This window comes from Ursus arctos, unplaced genomic scaffold, assembly GCF_023065955.2.
Source record: "Ursus arctos isolate Adak ecotype North America unplaced genomic scaffold, UrsArc2.0 scaffold_3, whole genome shotgun sequence".
NCBI lineage: Eukaryota > Metazoa > Chordata > Mammalia > Carnivora > Ursidae > Ursus > Ursus arctos.
The window spans coordinates 91180748-91200597 of record NW_026622985.1 but is presented as its reverse complement, the minus strand read 5'-3'; the positions used below and the strand labels follow the sequence as shown (position 1 = coordinate 91200597).

The window sequence follows — 19850 nt, the reverse complement described above, 5'->3', positions numbered from 1 at the left end:
ATACTGATAAATATAAACCACCAGAATTCTCTCAAAAACCAGCATTAGATAGCAAAAATCAAGGTCTTCCCACTCCTTCCAGTTCTTCCACTCATTTACCTGTTGTGTTTAACCTGGCTTTAGTGCTAGTGTGTTCTATGGTATAACAACCATGCACAAATTCCACTGCCAACATCAGTCATCAACAGTGACTCAGAGGCACTAAGAGGTCTTAGTTGAGCTACAATTAAAGTTAATAAAAAAGAGATAAGGAAATAAAGAGATGTCATTAATAACTACTGGAAAATCAAACACCCTCCTCCAGTTTGCCTCAAAGTCCTTATCACCTCATGTTCCCTGCAAAGACTTACAACAATTTCAGCCAACCTACATGCTATCAAAGTTTTCCAAATGTTGCCTACAAATGAGTCATGAGTCACCAGGTAATGCTGAGAAAGAAATTGTGTTCAGTCGGCAAATTTGGAATGTACTACTAACTCTGAAAGGCGAGTTAGAACAGATACACATCACTTTTTCTCATGTTGACGGAGTATTACTAAAAATGTTAGGGACATTTTGTTCCTGATGCACCCAGAGAGGCCTTCTTTCCACTACTCACTCCCTGCTGCCTAAGTGTCTGCCTCAGCACCTGGAACAGACCTAGGTCTCTATTTAAGGCAAAATCAATAAGGATTGGCCAACAGATCCCAGTGACCCTTTCTTATGACTACTATGGGATCATGGGAAGTTCTGGATTCAGCCTCAGGAATGCAGATTCTGTTCCTAGCTTTCTGTGAGTGGTTAAGCCTCCCCTACACACATCCCACCAGCTTTATTTTCCTTTTTAAAATTATGAGATTATCACTAAGGTCTTCATCTGTATCTTGTTTTTGTGACTCTGTAACACACCACAAAAAGCAACTCAACGTGACAGAGTAGGCCAGGGAGGAGCAAATAGAAGCAGGGCCTCGCAAATAGAAGCAATTCCCTGCCTTGAGGAGCTAAGGCTGAGAGTAGCATAACACTCCTGGCCATAGAGAACCCACCAAATAATAACTGGGGTCTGAAGGCAGGGAATCCTTTGTACGTAGAGGTAAGGAGGGATCGGTTGTGAGGAAAGGGCCTAAAATTAAGGCTTCTTTGGAAAAAGCACGTTGAGAAGACTAGTCCAGGAAGCAGGCAAAACTACACAAGTTAATAGAACACCAATATGGGGCAGGGGAGGCCAGTAATGCACCTGGGAACCCTACCCTCCCTCTTTGCAGCCACTACTCCCTCCCACCTTCTAAATTTCATCTAGCCCTTCCTCAACCAGTGGGGCAAGGAGCTATACCCACAAGCTCTCCCTTTCCCCATTTCTTTCCTACAGGTGCCTCTTGGCAGGCCAGTGCATGGACAGCTCGGGCAATGCCACCATGCCCTGTGGCTTTCTCCTTCAGGGCTTCTCTGAGTTCCCACACCTGAGGCCAGCGCTCTTCTTGCTGCTGCTGGCTGTGCACCTGGCCACCCTGGGCGGGAACCTGCTCATCCTGGTGGCTGTGGCCTCGGTGCCCAGCCGGCCGCCCATGCTGCTCTTCCTATGCCAGCTGTCAGCCATCGAGCTCTGTTACACACTGGTGGTGGTGCCCCGATCCCTGGCCGACCTGGCCACGCCAGGCCTTAGCAGGGGCAGCCCCATCTCCTTTCTGGGTTGCGCCATTCAGATGCAGATGTTTGTGGCACTGGGTGGGGCTGAGTGCTTCCTGCTGGCCACCATGGCCTACGATCGCTACGTGGCCATCTGCCACCCGCTGCGCTACACTGCAGTAGTGACCCCAGGGCTGTGCGCAAGACTGGCCCTGGCCTGCTGCGTTGGGGCACTGGCGGTGTCCGTGGGGCTCACGGTGGCCGTCTTTCACCTGCCGTTCTGCGGCTCTCGCCTGCTGGTGCATTTCTTCTGTGACATCACGGCGCTATTGGACCTGGCTTGCACGCGGAGCTACGCCGACGAGCTTCCCCTGCTGGGGGCCTGCCTGGTGCTGCTGCTGCTGCCCTCGCTGCTCATCCTGTCCTCCTACGGCGCCATCGCCACCGCCCTGCACCGCCTGCGCTCCCCTGGGGGCCGGCGCAAGGCCGCCTCCACCTGCGCCTCGCACCTGGTCGTCACCTTCCTGCACTACGGTTGTGCCACCTTCATGTATGTGCGGCCCAAGTCCAGCTACTCCCCACGGCGGGACCGCACGCTGGCACTGGTCTACACCAACGTCACACCGCTGCTGTACCCGCTTATCTACAGCCTGCGCAACCGTGAGATCACTGCGGCCATCCGCAGGGTCCTGGGATGGGGGCGGCAGGGACATGGTCTGTGTGAGCCCTGACAGCAGGCAGGGATCAGGCCAGACGGGAAGCTCTGCTCCCTAAAGCTCTGTCAGGAGGTGTCTGTGTCAGGAACGCCACCAGGGGGGACTCAAGGACTGGATTCGGGAACGAGAACCTAGAAAAGTGTCCATAAAAGAAAAGTCTCTCAGCAGGTGCTCCATCCTCCACCCCTCCTTTGAGCAATGGCCAAAGACAGCAGGGTATAGACCCTAGACCCCCAGATAGTGGCCCCATCAGCACTTGCTGGTTCTCCCCATGCACTGGGGCCTGCACAGGGTGAGGGGCTCATGGTGATGGGCTCACAGTGATGAAGGAGGCACAACTGGTGGCCACAGGGGCTCACAGACGGGAGCAAGACAAATGTGAGGGGTGAAGAGGCCAAGGATGGAGTGGCTCCTGAGAAGGAGTTTCTGTGCTAGACTTTTTGAGAGGAGAGGGGAGTCAGGGAAAACTTGGAAAACAAAGATGGCTAAGTGGAGAACTGTAGGTTGAGTAGAGGTCACTTAGAGGAGGGTGAAGAATGGTCCAAGCAGCAAGGGTCCAACAGGGGCTGGGACGCTGGGAGAAGGACCCTGTAAACAGCGGAAGGAGTGATCTGATGACTTGCTGTTTCTGTGTGGTCACTCCGCCCACAGGGTGGAGAAGGATCCAAGCACGTGGAGGCCTGTCTGGGGAGCTGCTGCCCGATTCGAAGAGAAAGGTGATGGAGTCTGGACAAGGTGATGGAGTCTGGACAAGGTGATGGAGTCTGGACCAGAGCATTGGACACAGGAGATTAGGGACACGGAGTTAAGAGATATGCAGGAAGTGGAAACTATAGAACCTTGACTGGATATGGAGGCTGAAAGAAAGGAGAGTCAAGGAGCATTTTCATTTCTAATCTGGGTCACTGGGTGCATGGTGGTGCCATTTGCTGGAAAAGAGAACATAGGAGCAAGTTGGGAGGCTGGTGATGGAGGCTTCTGTGTTGAACCTGTGGAGCTGAAATGCTGCTAGGACAACCCAGGGAAGGTGCCGATGGAGGCAGATCCAGTAATACAGAACACAGGCTCAAGAGCAGGGCAGACTTGGGCTTACAGACAGCCACTGAGACCAGGAAGTGGGTGATGTCACTCACCAAAATGTTCATAATTTCTATGTGATGAGATTCTGGGTGATTTATATTTTCTTGATTGTATAGCTTCCAGATTTCTCCTGATAATTTTCAATGGATGTTACTTTTATACAGAAATAATCATTACTTTAAGAACAAACATTTTGGAGGCTTGCTCAGTGAATCATAGAGACTTCTTACCCTCCATCGCCAAGATAAAGGCCTGAACCTGCTTGGCTAAAAACTGTCTTCTCACCAATAGCTCAAGAGTAAAGAAGTACTAGAGTGAGCTTTGCAGGGGCAGGACCAGTGTATGGCTGTGTGGTATAAGAGTAGAAATGCACCAAGGAACTTTAATCCACAAGTAGCTTGGAGGAAATATTGCTGTCAAAGAAACAGGGAGGAGACATTGAAAGGGAGAATTACTAATCACTAATTTAGTACTAATTACTAAAGAATTACTAATCCCCATTGTCACATAAAACCGACAGAGAAGATAAAGCCCTTGATGTGACTGTTTCTAAAGAATATTACGTTCATATATCCTGGCATATTAAAGGGGACAAACTGGCATAAAACCTTAAGTACAAATGTTCGGCTACACTGGGAAAATCCCAGAAGTTATTCATTCTTCCATATGTGCAATAAATAGCTGTTTATTGAGTAATGGTTCTGTGCCAAGAACTTGATAGTTAAGGATTCAACTGTGATGAAAATGCCACAGTATTTCTATCACCTCAACCCAAATTATTGAAGGAATGAAGATGAAGTTCATGTATCATTTGAAATCTACTAGGGGACTCGGGCAAATAAATAGGCATTGCATTATTATGTGACAGGTACCATGATGGGAAAAATACAAGACCCTGTGGGAAGCAATTAGTGTAGAGTTGGGGTGGTAGGAGCATCAGGAAAAGTTGATGAAGTGATGTGCTAGGACCTAAGTGCAAGAGGGAGAGCTAAGCCAAACAAAGACAGCTGTGAAAGGAGCATCCAGGCAGAGGAAAAGCATGCACAAATGCACCAAGTCAGCAGAGACAATCATACATTCCAGGAGCTTGTTGATGGCACTGACTCTAATTGGTGGGGATGGGTGGTTGGAGGGCTGTGTATTTCGAGTATTAAGAGATTATGCTAGAGGTATGAATAGGGACCAGGGCACACAAGACTTGCAAGCCATATTAAAGAGTTTGGGCTTCACCCTAAAGAAGAAAGAGGAGAAAAGAGAAGGGGGGTGGTGGTTGGCAGGAAGGAGGAAAAGAAAAAGCCATTATTCATGCGGGGGATGATACGATCCAATCTGGACATTAACTACTGTGTTAAGAAGGAACTGGGGAAGGACATGGTATTTGCTAGGAAGCCTGTGTAGAAATACAACTTAGAGATAATGTTGGTCCGTTTTAGGCAAGTGGTACTGGAAATGGAGGGAAGCGAACAGGGTGGAGAAATATTTAGAAGGTAGATATAACAGAACTTAGTGCAAATTGCTTAGGGAAAAAAGAGAAAGATGATTCAGGGATGACACAGATTACCTGGAAAAGAGGACAGACCAGGCCCCCTGAGATGGAGCGCACAGGAAGCGTAACCAGGTTGAGGGCAGGACAAGGTGGAGGTGATGAGTTCAGTATGGGATAATGTTGACAGGGGGTGTGGAACTGTATGGTTGGGAAGTGGGTATAAGGGAGAATTTGGGCTAAAGAAACATATTTAGAATTCACCAGCTTATCAGTGGCAACTGACACGGCTGCAAAGAACAGAGGAAGAGGCAGAGGAGGAACAGAGCAGTTCTAACAACGGGACCGCGAGGAACAGCAGCACTGAAGGACGGACTAAGTATGATGCAAAACACATAACTTGTTAATTGGATGTAAAACAGCTTGATTCGTGGGACACTACCTTAAACAAAATAAAACAAGAAGAGACGGACCTCCATATCTAACGTATGAAAGAGGCCCATTTCATTAATGCATAAGGAATTCTTGCCAATCAATAAGAAAAAAATGAATAATCACAAAAGAAATGGGCAGAGGGTATGGATAGACTGGTCAGAGAAAAGGAGATGCAAATGGCTTTTACTCATAGGAAAACAGTTTCAACCTCACTCATGAGACGTGAAAATAAAATTTCAAAATGCTATTTGGAGCATTTACTTGGATGAAACTCGAAAGGGCAAACACACAATTTAAGGGTGAAACAAGGACTCCCATACCTTCTTGCTGGAAGTACACTTGTTCAACTCTATGGAAGGCAATTGGCCATATCAATTAAATATCAATTAGAATTAAAGGCACATAGCATTTGTTCTAATCATTCTACTTCCTGGGTATGTCCTTACCAATGTAGTTATCTTGTGGGCAAATATGTATGTTCAAAAATATTCATGTCAAAAGTGCTTGACTCAGCAAAAAATTAGAAATTATTTAAATAATAATATGTGACTTGTTAAGTACATTATGGTTTATCCCTCTAATGGAATCCTACGCAGTTACCAAAAAGGAAAAGCAGCTTTATCTGTGACAGACATGGAACCATCTCTTGTAAGTGTTGTTAAGTGAAAAAGCAAGGAGCGTAATAGTATCAGAGCAGTCATCCTTGATTCTGGTCTTTTCACTTGTGATTTCCACTCCAGTGCTCTTCCCGCCATCTTCACAGGCTGGCTCCTTGTCATTCAGATGCTGTCTGGACTCAAATATTAACTCCTCGTAGAGGGCTTCATTGATCACGCCACATAACACTTCCTCTCTGCCTTCCGTCACGTTATCATCCTTTAATTTCTAATCATCTCTCATTATTTGAAATGCTGTTTCTTTCTTTTTAATGTTTTAATTGCCTGTCCCTCCCAGAATATAAACTCTATAAAAATGGTCTATTCACCACAGTATTTCTTGTTGCTAAACAGTGTCTGGCATGTTTAGCTGCCAGTACATCGTTGAATGAAAGAGTGAAGAAGTCAGTGTTATGGTATAATAGCATTTATATATAAAAACACCTAGAATGTGTGTATGTATATATCATGTGTGTCTGTATATGTCCTGTATGTTTTACACACACATACACATTTGTAACTAAATTAAAAGTCTGGAGAACTGGAGCACAGGGTGGGACACACCTTTACTCTCCACTGAATACCCCTCTTGCATACCTATATATGCTACTTAATCAATAAATGCTTTCAAAGTAGTAATAAAAGCTAGGCAGAGAAGGAGGAATGCACAGAGTTTTTTTAAAAGAGCAATCAGGAAAGTAGAAGAAAATCAAAGATAGTGGGGTGTCTTGGAAGCCAAGGAAAGAGCATTTTAAGGATGGAGCAGTTAACAGTGCGGAATGATACTACTATTTCTAGAATAACATGGTACTAGAGCCAGAGATGACTTTAGGGCTGTCTAATCCAGCCCCAAGAGCACCAAATTCACCTGTACAAACCTCAGCAAAGGCCTCAGCATGTGCAAAGTCCTGGCAGACAAACAACAAACCCCACATCTAGAAATGCCATCTACCCAGAGATCATGCAATGCCTCCCAGGCCCCAACCAACACTGAAAAAATACGGAGAACCAACTCAAATAATGTTTAATCACCTGCTGGAATGGGAAGTAACATTGGATTTCATTTCAAATGCTGCAATCTTTAACACTGTTTCAAGATTTGCACCTGGGATTTGTTTTAATCAGATATGATAAGGTAACAGAGAGATAACGGCCCTTGATGGAAGGAGTTTATTAGTTACAGCTCACAAGTGAAGGGGCACATCACACCATGAAGGGCCACATGAGGAAGCCCTGGGTCAGTCAGGAGGCAGAAAGAGAGGGGGAAAGCATGGCCCTGAGCCTTTCTTGTGATTACTGTGGAAAGGAATGCACAAGGCAAGGTAGGAAAGCTTCAGTAAGTTTAGGATGGGATAGTTTGAATAACTTCAGGGGGCTCTGGGATATCAGAGTGGTCTCTAGCTGTCTGGTTTAGCTGACCTGGCCCTGGGGTTACAGGGCAGGCAACTTGCTGGTTTGGTACAGGAAGAGGCAGATGAAGGGGGTGGTTGGGGATATGGGCTTGGGGTTGGTCAGTTTGCATGTGAAAGGCACAGTCACAGGAAGTTGGTTGGCTATCTGTAGGAATTAGCTTGCTCTGGGAGGGGCAGCCTATCCTCAACCAGCAAGGCCCCCAAGACATCAAAACATCATTGAGTACAGAAAATAAAAAACATGATTGATACAAACACAGACCGTAAGACAGCATGTGTAACTTCCCAAATACAGATCTGTGAGCACTTAGAACTGCAGCAGAAGATCTCACAGCTCTTCACAACTGTGCCACTGGAATTTTAACAGATTCAGACTCAGCCAGAAATTATCCTCTGTCCACAATACATTGATTTCAGTGGGTCCCTCACTTGGCTGCACACTGAAATCACCTGAATTCCTTTAAAAATACTGATGTCTGGACCCAAATACTAGGGATTCTGACTCACTTGGTTTTGGTGAAGGTCGGGCATTGGAATTTTTAAAAGTTGCCCCTTAGGTAACCGTGAGGTGCAGCAACAATTGAAAACCTCTGCCCCTTGGTGTCAGTGACTCCAGCCCTTCAGAGAGGCTGCCCCCCTCCCGCTTAAATGTAATCCTTCTGCCTGAGTTCCAGGTCCCATTTCAACCACTCACACATTTCTTACTGCTACTCTCTGCCATGGCTTCAACTGGAGCATATAAACATCTTTAAGATAGGAAAGTTCCCATTTCTCTGATTGCACAGGCTCTTGTCCTTGAAGCAGCCCCTTCTAAGTGGGGGGAGGTGGCTAGATTACTAAGAATCCAGTTTCCCATCAGTGAATACTTCCCCAAGCTAGGCAGGTACAAGGACAAGCAGGTTAGAAGGGACAGAGGGGAGAGAACTAGAACGTGGCTATCCAGACTGGATAAATGAAGGTGACGTAAACATGGAAGATGCTGATTCACTTTAAATGAAATTCCTCTGTATATGAAACTGTTTCCCACATCTCGTCTAAGGCCCCCTTACAGAAGTAATATTTGTGTAGCCCTGTGGGGGCCACAAGTCTTCAAGAAATTTGCGATGTAGATAACAGTTTAGCCTTCCTATTAATGACTTAAATCTTCACGTAGAGCTTCTGACATTCCAATCCCACATGGTAGAGAATTAAGATGTCTATGATCCTCCCGACAATGGGTAAATGTATCTTCTTCATATCCTAATGAGAGGAGATGGCCTCATAACCATATAATCTTCCTTAATCATCAGGCGTTCACATCCCCTATAGGGTCTGTTTCCTCCCCTGGCTGTTCCTGGTGTGTTCGTCTTAGGGCCTTATCACAGAGGTCCATGTTGTCTCCCAACTTCAGCTGCTCCCTAAAGGAGTCACTACCCTTGTGGGAAGCATCAAAAGAATGAATTTAATCCATTCTATCATCACAACTAAACACACATCCTTGAATAGGGAAGTAAAGCTCTTCAACAGAACGTGCCTGGAACATGGCAGCTCTACAGGCAAGGTGGGCCCTCTTGGAGAAAAGTGGCAATGACCATCATTGCAGCATTGAGCCAGGCTACCTAGGTCTGAATTCTGGGCCCTTGAATCCCTAACTGTGACCTTGGACAAGTTACTCTAACCTCTCTGGACCTGTGAGTCTTCACTGGATAATCTGGAATTGATATTAGTACCTGTCTCACATCACCTGATGTAATAATTAAAGTTAATATAGGAAACGTGCTAGAACAGTGTCCAGCATTAAACCATCACTAATGGGGGATATTTTCTGGTGGGCAGGATTGGACACTGAAGTCCCAAAGCTGTTCTAGGCGAAGAACATCTGCAGCCTTATACCTCAAGCCCTACACGGGCCTCCCTTGGAAGAAAGAGGGTATATATGTAGTAGAGCACGGGAAAGGGGGCTGTTGGTTGGGATTACAGGAAAAGGAGAAAGCAGATTGCATTCTACCCTTTTCACCTCTACTTGGGTTTATCTTGGGTGGGTCTATCTTCCATAGGTCTGTCTCTAAGCTCCTGTATCTTTGCTCTTGTTTTTTTGTCTTTGTTTTTCATGGATGAATTGAAGGTCCCAATGTGGCTGTAGTTTTTGTTTTGCTGGACTGCTTTCTGCCTCTCTTTCTTTGTGTAATAAGGGAGTTCTGACGTGAGAAGCCTAGTAAAGTGAAATGCCTGAAAAGACTGAGAACTGGCTGAAGGATTAAGGTTGAGGTCAACAGGGTAGATCAGTCAGCATTTTAGTTATAGTAAAATAAATAACAATCCACTCTAGTAATTTAAGCAATTAAAGCAGAAAAAAAATCATTTGTAAGGGCTACTAAAAGACCTGTAGAATCTCCAGGAGGGCTGTAAAATTGGGTGTGTACTCAGCGAAGCCAGGAGCCTAGCCACACCACACAGCAGGACTGCTCTGGTGAAGATCCCATGCCTCTGCTGCTAGGACAGACTATGTATCATGCTGGGCACTGGATACCAGAACCTTCTGCCCTGAGAACCTGGATCCTTCCATCATCTCCTTCTCTACATGGGATGCCTGCTTCTTCACACTGCTCTTTCCAGAAACAAACTCATGCATAGGCATCTGGCTGAGGAAGCCCAGGCTATGCGGAAAGAGGCAGAAAAAATGGGGAAAGAGATTTCAAGGAAAGATCAAAGACATTTAGGGTGAGTTTTAGGAAGGCTTGCTGTGTGACATATGAGGTAGGCCTCCCTCCCTCAATCTATCACACTCCACAGTGAAATCAATCACCTGTCAGTGCACTGGGATTTATGGTTCATGTGGAGGATGCAATCCTTAGAGAAGGAAGTCTAAGGAGGTTCAGTTATGGTATGGTTATGTTTGCAAAATATGGGTTTATTTCGGCTTTGTCCAATGTCACTTCTAAACCTGAAAATCGTTTCTCATTGATAAAATGTTGTACTGCATGAGTAGTTGAAATTAAAAGCTTCAGCAGAAGAAATTCACTTTTAAATATTTAAAAAACTATTTTACCTATGATATGCCTGGTAATTTACATCTTCAGGTGACATATCATGCTATAAATTGTATTTTCCTAAAAGAACAGTATTATCAGCAGATAATTTTTTTTTTTTTAGGATTTTATTTATTTATTTGAGAGAGGGAGAGGGAGAAACAAACTTCCTGCTGAGCAGGAAGCCTGATGTGGGACTCGATCCCAAGACTCTGAGGTCATGACCCGAGCCGAAGGCAGACATTTAACTGAGTGAGCCACCCAGGCATCCCTCAGCAGATAATTCTCTAACCAAAATTGTCACTAAATCAGTCCTCTACATGGCCAAAAATGGATCATAAATAAAAATACTATAGGGGCGCCTGGGTGGCACAGCGGTTAAGCATCTGCCTTCGTCGAGCCTTACATCAGAAACCGGGGATGTACTGTATGGTGACTAACATAATATAATAAAAATATCATTAAAATAAAAAAATAAAAAATAAAAAAAAGCATCTGCCTTCGGCTCAGGGCGTGATCCCGGTGTTCTGGGATCGAGCCCCACATCAGGCTCCTCCACTATGAGCCTGCTTCTTCCTCTCCCACTCCCCCTGCTTGTGTTCCCTCTCTCCCTGGCTGTCTCTATCTCTGTCAAATAAATAAATAAATAAATATCTTTAATAAATAAATAAATAAATAAATAAATAAATAAATAAATAAATAAAAATACTATAAGCTTTCTAAACAATTTGATGTGGTAAAATAAATAAATACTTACTAAATGGGTATAAACAGTCCCTATATTGAATGCACGGCTCCCAACCATAAAAGGCACATATAGATAATAATAAAAAAATAATAATAACCTATATGATATACTTGATTTTTAAAAATAATATGCTAGCTTTAATATCTTTAATAAACAGTTTTGTTGTTTTTCTTAGAAAGAACTTTAGAGTAAATATTTGGAAAATCTAGGTATCTTAAAATTGCTTTTCAAGGATGTTTGAAATAGGTATCTTCTTTTTCTTTAAATGAGTATCTTTTTCATAAGCAGAAGCCTTCAAAATCATGCCACTGATCTTACTGTTACCTCAAACTGGTAGTGTAGGATTTTAAACATGTTTGATGATGTGGTGTTAATGATTATAGCACTGCTCCCACTAGACTCTTGAACCAACCTACGTCCATCAATAAATGGTTGGATAAAGAAGATATGAGATAGATATAATGGAATGTTACTCAGCCATAAAAAAGAATGAAAAGAAAAAAGAATGAGATCTTGACATTTGAGACAATATGGGTAGACTTAGAGGGTATTATGCTAAGTGAAATAAGTCAGAGAAAGGCAAATACCATATGATTTCACCTATATGTGGAATCTAAAAAAACAAATGAACAAATAAACAAAAAAGCAGAAACAGACCCATAAATACAGAGAGCAAACTGATGATTGCCAGAGGGGAGGGGGATGGGGGGATGGGCAAAAATGGGTGGAGTGGGAGGAACAGGCTTTAAGTTATGGAATGAGTACATCATGGGGATGAGAGGTACAGCATAGGGAACATAGTCAGTCCTATTGTAATAGCATTGTATGGTGACAGAGGGTGGCCACACTTGGGGTGAGCAAAGCATAACGTACAGAGCTGTGAAATCACAATGTTGCATAGCTGAAATATATAACGGGTGCGTCAACTATACTTCAATTTAAAAAGAAAAGAACAGACTTTGCCTAGATGGTTGATTTGGCCACTAATAAATGTTTTAAAGCAAACAAACAAATAAAGAGCCAATCTAATACAAGCTGGAGTCAGAACCACAGGAAATACTTGACCTTGGCAAAATTTATGTAGCCCAACGCAGCCTCGATTTCTCCTTCCTCAAATGACATAGTGTTGATGAAATTCCTGGAAAGTAATTAAACACAATGCAAACAGAAGGTTTTTTTCCTTTTTTAGGATAAGAAGAAGTGGAACCCCCATCTGTAAGATCAGAGTGGGAAAATCAGGTGACTTTCTTATGGCAGCTGAGGGAATTCCTTTGGATTTTTTTTTTTTTTTTTTTTGGTCCATTGGACTTGGAGATAAATGGAAAGAGAGAACAAGTCTATAAGGCAGTTTCCAGGACAGACCCTTCTATCTCCACTCTTTCTTTATGACATCAGCAGTAAGTTCACTGTTAATAGAAGCAGAGGCAAGATGAGAAGGGGTTCTTGTCCGTGTGAATATCTTCTGGACCCTATTTGCTCTTGGATAATCATTCCCAGCCCCTATACTCACTTTCCTTTCTGACTTCCCTGCTGGCTTCAGTGTCCCCATACCCACCTCACCTGGCTGGAAGAAGGCTTCCTGAGCTGGAATCTAGCCTCTGCTTGGGGGTTAGCTCCAGCTGCCCTCCACAGCTCCATGGGCCAGGAGCTCTGAAGCCTTCTACACTTAATGCAAAGCCCGAGGGGCAACAAAACCATGGAAGCCATGGAAGCTTCTAAAAAGATACTTCCAAAATGTCTCTCACAAAATCCCAAAAGCAGCATAAAACACTTTGGTTCTGATGCAGAGAACTGTTGGAACAGCTTGTATTTTGCAAAAGGGAAAATTAGAAAAAATTGAGTTTACAAGGCTCAACAGGATAGAAGTAAATGTGTGAAGGAAAAAATTTAGTTTCTATTTGTAGCACTAGTTTGACTAGCACCTTTCTCCTAAAGTGTTGGCAGTTATTTTTCACAGAGCTAGAACAAACAATCCTAAAATTTGTATGGAACCACAAAAGACCCCAAATAGCCAAAGCAATCCTGAAAATGAAAAGCAAAGCTCGAGGCATCACAATTCTGGACTTCATGCTATATTACAAAGCTGTAGTCACCAAGACAGTATGGTACTGGCATAAAAACCAACACATGGAGCAATGGAACACAACAGAAAACCCAGAAACGGACCCACAACTATATGGTTAACTAATCTTTGACAAAGCAGGAAAAAATATCCAATGGAAAAAAGAGTCTCTTCAACAAATGGTGTTGGGAAAACTTAACAACAGAAGAATGAAACTGGACCACTTTCTTACACCATACACAAAAATAAATTAAAAATGGATGAAAGACCCAAATGTGAGACAGGAATCCATCAAAGTCCTAGAGAAGAACACAGGCTGCAACCTCTCTGAGAACCTCGGCTGTAGCAACTTCTCACTAGATACATTGCCAGAAATAAGAGAAAACAAAAGCAAAAATGAACTATTGGGACTTCATTGAATAAAAAGCTTCCAGGGGCACCTGGGTGGCTCAGTCAGTTAAGCGCCTGCCTTTGGCTCAGGTCATTATCTCAGGGTTCTGGGATGGAGCCCCACATTGGGCTCCCTGTTCAACGGGGAGTCCGCTTCTCCCTCTCCCATTGTCCCTTCCCCCATCTCATGCTCTCTCTCTCTCTCTCTCTCTCAAATAAAAAGATAAAAAGCTTCTGGGCAGTGAAGGAAACAATCAACAAAACTAAAAGGCAGCCTACAGAATGGGACAAGATATTTCCAAATGTCTTATCAGATAAAGGGCTAGTATCCAAAATCTGTAAATAACGTATCAAATTCATAATCTAGTCAAGAAATGGGCAGAAGACACGAATAGACACTTTTCCGAAGGAGACATCCAGATGGCTAACGGACACATGAAAAGATGTTCAACATCACTCGGCATTAGGGAAATACAAATCAAAACCACAATGAGATACCACCTCACACCTGTTAGAATGGCTAAAATTAAAAACACAGGAAACAACAGATGTTGGTGAGGATGCAGAGAAAGGGGAACCTTCTTACACTGTTGCTGGTAATGCAAACTGGTACAGTCACTCTGGAAAACAGTATCGAGGTTCCTCAAAAAGTTAAAAATAGAATTTTAACTACAGCAATTGCACCACAAGGTATTTACACAAAAGATATGAAAATACAGATTCAATGGGCTACATTGAATGCTATATAGCAGCATTATCAACAATAGCCAAACTATGGAAAGAGCCCAAGTGTCCACTGACTGATGGATGGATAAAGAAGATGTGATACACACACACACACACACACACACACAATGGAATCTTAGCCATCAAAAGAATGAAATCTTGCCATTTGCAGCGATGTGGATGGAGCTAGAGCACATTATGCTAAGCGAAATAAGTCAGTCAGAGAAAGACAAATACCACATGATTTCACTCATATGTGGAATTTTTGGAAACAAAACATATGAATGTATGGGAAGGGGGGAAAAAAGAGAGAGGGGGAAGCAAACCATAAAAGACTCTTAACTATAGAGAACAAACTGAGGGTGGAGGTGGGGGGATGGGCTACATGGGTGATGGGTATTAAGGAGGGCACTCATTAGGATGAGCACTGGCTGCTATATGTAAGTGATGTATCACTAAATTCTACTCCTGAAACCAATACTACGCTGTATGGTAACTAACAAAAATTTAAAGAAAAAATTGGAAGAAAAATTTTAAAATAGTGTTGGTAGTATTTCAAACATAAAAATACCTCACATTTGTGAGGTATTTGTAAAAATACCTCACATAGACTAGACACTGTGCTCGGTGCTTTACATGGACCATCTCATTTAATCCTCATGAAAGCCCCACAGTCATGCAATGGCTGCCAGGTCCTAGCCAATAGTGGAAAAAAAAATGTAGAGAACCAACTCAAATCATGTTTAATCACCTGCTGGAGTGGTAACACTGGCTTTCATTTTATCATTCTTTCCATTTGATATTTGAAGAAACTGAGGCAACAGAAACTTTAACTTGCCCAGTGTCATAAATGCACTGGAGCGGAGCCAAGACACAGATGCAGGCATTCAGAGTTCAAAACCTGCACCCTCAGCCACCAGGAATTGGTGCCTCAGCCAGGCCACGGTCTGCTAAATAGATAAAACAACCTCGGCTACACAGAGTCCATCCAAGCCTGAAACAGGTTTGAAAGTCTTGAGAAAAGGAATTCCAGGCTTCAAACACAAGATCTCAAGTCTATCATGTGCTGGAAACTAAAAACTGGTTCATTGAACATGCTGAATTCTCAGGGTATTAGCCAAAACTAATTTTATTCCTTCTGACCCCCATACTCTCAAACCTGCACCATGAGGATAGTCCTTCCCCCATTCCTGGACTAAATCCACAACAGGGAGCATAGATGCCCTGGATCCTCTTAGAAAGTAAAAAGTTTCCAGTTGCTTCCAGTCCCCCCAAATATTATCATTTCAGTATTAAAAGTAGCTGGTCCAACATAAAATAAAACTCTCTCATTCCAAGTTGACACTTCTTCTCACCCTTAACTCCAGAAGCCTATGTTAAGAGGGTTTGGTTCTTCCCTCTTCTCTAGGCTTCTTCCTCACCTCTGTCCCCTGCCTGGCCTCCACGAGACTGCTCCTGACTTTTCCTGGGTTGGAGCAGGGGAAAGATACAGGTAAGGGGCAGATATGTCTTTCTTGACCAGCAACGGTGCCCTTTGAGAGTAGATTCCCAAAGTTGGCTGTATTCAAAAGCACCTTCACAGTTTCCTCGGAGATTCTCCAGCTGGGCTCACTGCAGTTTCCTTGATGTCCACAAAACTTCTGCTCTGCCCAACAACAAACTCCCCCTTTCCCTCACCACCACCCCCACCTCTGGTGACTACATACAATTCAAGGGGCACAGATTAACTGGCATAAGACAGTGAATGGCCTCAGGTGGAAGGGAAACTCTCCATCCTTTATGCATGGAGGTGAGGGATGACAAACACTAACGAATACCAACTCTCTCCAAGAAATTCTTTTCTCCAAACTCTTCTCCCTCCTCTTCAATTTCAACCCTTTCATACTGGGTGGGGAGATGGGACAAGAGCCACCAACTGATTTTAGAAATCCTCTTTGAAAGCTCTGCAAAAGCAAGCAAGCACTTCACCTTGGAAGGTGTGGACATAAAACACTGATCTGGTTGTTCTCACACAGAGGCAAAACAGAGATGGAATCCATTTTACTGTCCTTTTACACAAGTGGCAAAGCCTCTGGAGAAACAGGAGGGGGCCATTGGGGTGAGAGTCCCCTGGTCTTCTTAAGTAGCAAAGATGGTGTAAAATACCCCTGGAACCCAGTAAGTCAGTAAGTCCTTGAGCTGCTGTGACTTGTGTCTGGAAACAACCCAGCTCAGGGGCAAGGGAGGCAAGGGAGGCAAGAAGCTGAGCACAGACACACCTGCACTCCATACTTACCACATGAGAGGCCCCTCTCAACTGAGCTGGCAAGAGGTGTTCCTCAACATGGAACTCAAAGCTGGCAGAGGAATCACCTGTTCGGAGGAAAGCAGAATTCCTCACTTGTACTATTTACTGGGGAAGAAGGTGATCAGAAAATTCCAAAAACAGAGTCCACAGTCTGAGGGACAGAGATGGAGAGGAAGAAGGTCAGATTCAAGAAGACAAGGTGCAAGGTATGAAGAACAAAGCAGAAACATTATTAATTGTGAATTAATGGCCGGGGAACCTGGGGATGAAGAGTAAGGGAAGAGATTAGAATCTGTATTAGATTCCTATTGTTGCTGTAACAAATTACCACAGATTTAGTGGTTTAAAACAACACAAATGTATTATCTTACAATTCTGGATGCCAGAAGTCCAAAACCAATTTTACTGGGCTCAGGTCAAGATGTTAGCAGGGCTTGTTCCTTCCAGAGATTTCAGAAGAGAACTCTTTCCTTGCCTTTTTTAGTTTTTAGTGGCCACCTGCCTTCCTTGACTTGTGACTCCTTTCTCACATCACTGCAAACTCTTGTTTCTATCAATACATCTTTTTCTGACTCTGATCTTCCTGCCTCCCTCCAATAAGATGCTAGTGACAATGTTGGGCACATCTGGGACCATCCAAGATAATCTCCCCATCTCAGAATTCTTAACTTAATCACATCCACAAAGTCCCTTCTGCCATAGAAGGTAAAATTGACAGGCTCCAGAGATTAGGATGCAGACATAAGTAGGGGGGCCATTATTTAGCCTACCCAGGATACACAATGTTAAGGCAAAATTGAGGCAAATGTTTAGGTCTAGAAGTGAGCCAGAAGACTCCAGAGAAGAAAAGCAAGTCAGCTTCCCTGTACAAAGTCCAGAAAGCAACCATATCTAAGAGTAGCAGGAAACTCCCAGTCAGAAAATTTTTCCCTGCTCTTTTTGAGTATTAAAAGATAATGTTTTGTTTAATTGCAGCATGGAAAAGATCCTGAAGCAGAAAGATACTGTCTGCCCTTCTGCTAATCTCTACGTAGAGAATTTCAGAATGTCAGAGCATCAAGTGACCTCCACGTTCTTCCATTTGCAACCACGTCATTTCAGAAAGGGAGGAATGGTGGACGCGGTATGGTCTAGTAAAAATAGCATAAGATTTGACATCAGATGTATATTGATTTCCATTTCCACTGGTTCTATACCAATTATTCAGCTCTGACCAGGTCTGTGCCTGCCTGAGTTTGACAGATTAATGTTTCCCTCTCTCATTCCCTAGGAAATGGCACATACCCAGTTCCTGAGTTAGGGCCAACCCCATATCAAGGTAGGGAAACTGAGAAGGGCTTCTCAAGAAAAATCAAGCAGGGTCTTTTAGCAAAATATTTCACATACCTTATTCTTAGTGATCACAATCTGATTGTCATGTTGCTGCTCAGTCCTGCAGTCAGACATGTTGTGGCTACATTCCTCCATCCCCTCTACCCACATGGTCCACAGTCCCAGTCAGCTGTAGCCACAGAAGAACAGAATGACTGGCAACCCAGGCCAAAGACCAAGAAGAAACTGAATACTAGATCACTGCCGGAATACATATGGACCACAAAGATTAAAAAAGCCCCTGGGGAGAGAAGCTAGGAGAATTTCCTCAGTGGAAACTCAAGGACTTGAAAATTAAGGTCCAACCTGTCCAGTGGGGGCAGGTGTGATGAGCTAAACAGAGGAGAGAAGAGATACCTGATTCCCTCTGAAAGATGGGCACTATGTGAAAAATAGTACGTATAACAAATACTTGGGGAATATTAAATTTTTTTAAAAGGGGCAGAGAAAGAGGGAGAGAGAATCTGAAGCAGACTCCATGCTTGGCATGGGCTCTGATGCCCGGCTCGATCTCACAACCCTGAGATCATGACCTGAGCCAAAATCAAGAGTCAGACGCTTAACCAACTGAGCCACCCAGGTACCCGGGAATACTAGATTAATATAGTTTTATCTTTATTAATTCCCCATTTCTTATTGCCCTGAAGCACCACAGTCTTTGGATTTGAACATTGAGATTTTGATAAACTAGGAGCACTGGGAATTCAGGATAGGATATAGGGGGAGTCCCTGCATTCCTTGGAGGACAAAAAACTTTCCTTTCTGAAACAGGTGTGGGGAGAAATAAAGGAAGAAAAAAGTAAGAGAAGCAGACAGTCAAATAAATGTGTCCTGACCATACCTCTGAGGGATGAGTTCCCCCCAAGGACGGAGAAGTGATAGGTGAAAAGAGGGCCAAGAGTGGAAATGCTTTCCTGATCCCCACTGGAGACCTGGCAAGACATGATTGTTCAAGATGGCTCAGAAACTCCAAGGAGGTCAAGGGATTTTCAGAGCAGCAGTGGAGGAACTTGCCATACAGGTCAATCTGAGACATGTTCCTGGCTCCTAGGACGCAGGATATGTGTTCCAACTTTCTGCATGCCTCCAGTGTGAGGTGCAGAACCAAACAACCTGCTAAGAGAGGATCAGCATTTTGGAGAGCCGGGGCAATGAGTGAAATTCCTCAGCCAGAGCCCCAAAAGGAACTGCAGTCAGTTCTTGGAGGGAACTTGGAGGTGTGTGTGTGTGTGTGTGTGTGTGTGTGTGTGTGTGTGTGTGTGTTTGGGGGAATCACATCAGAAAACCCTGACAGGGGACCATTTCAACAACAGGGTTGCTACTGAGCCCTGACAACGCCAAGACAACAAGTAGCCCATGAGTTCTTTAGCCACAGACTTCAACAGTGATGCCAAGGGCAAGATCTAGATTCTCAACAGAAAGACCATGTACATACGCACAGATGAGAGTGTCTGCCCAACTGTAGAGACCAGCACCAGTACGAGCATGAGACAGAATGACTCCACACCCCCACCCCAAGTCCCGCCACTTCCCATAGTATAGGTTTCTCTTCGACACAAAAGTCACCTCAAGAAAAGGAGAGAAAGAGGGGCTCCTGGGTGACTCAGTCATTAGGCGTCTGCCTTCGGCTCAGGGCGTGGTCCCAGGGTCCTGGGATCGAGCCCCGCATCAGGCTCCTCCGCTGGGAGCCTGCTTCTTCCTCTACCACTTCCCCTGCTTGTGTTCCCTCTCTCACTGGCTGTCCCTCTATGTCAAATAAATAAATAAAATCTTAAAAAAAAAAAAAAGAAAAGAAAAGAAGAGAAATAAACCATTCTGATTCAAGGTCGAATTTTGAATTAATGAAATATTTACTTGGAAAAATTATTTTA

The 19850-nt window shown here is 43.9% G+C and overlaps 1 protein-coding gene across 1 annotated transcript; it reads left to right on the top strand.

The window, feature by feature from the left end:
* The first annotated feature begins 1370 nt into the window (after positions 1–1370).
* LOC113267183 (olfactory receptor 10AC1) lies at positions 1371–2336 on the top strand. Its single transcript, XM_026515154.2, has one exon. It carries the CDS (start codon positions 1371–1373, stop codon positions 2334–2336), a length of 966 nt encoding a protein of 321 aa, XP_026370939.2.
* Positions 2337–19850: the final 17514 nt, after the last annotated feature.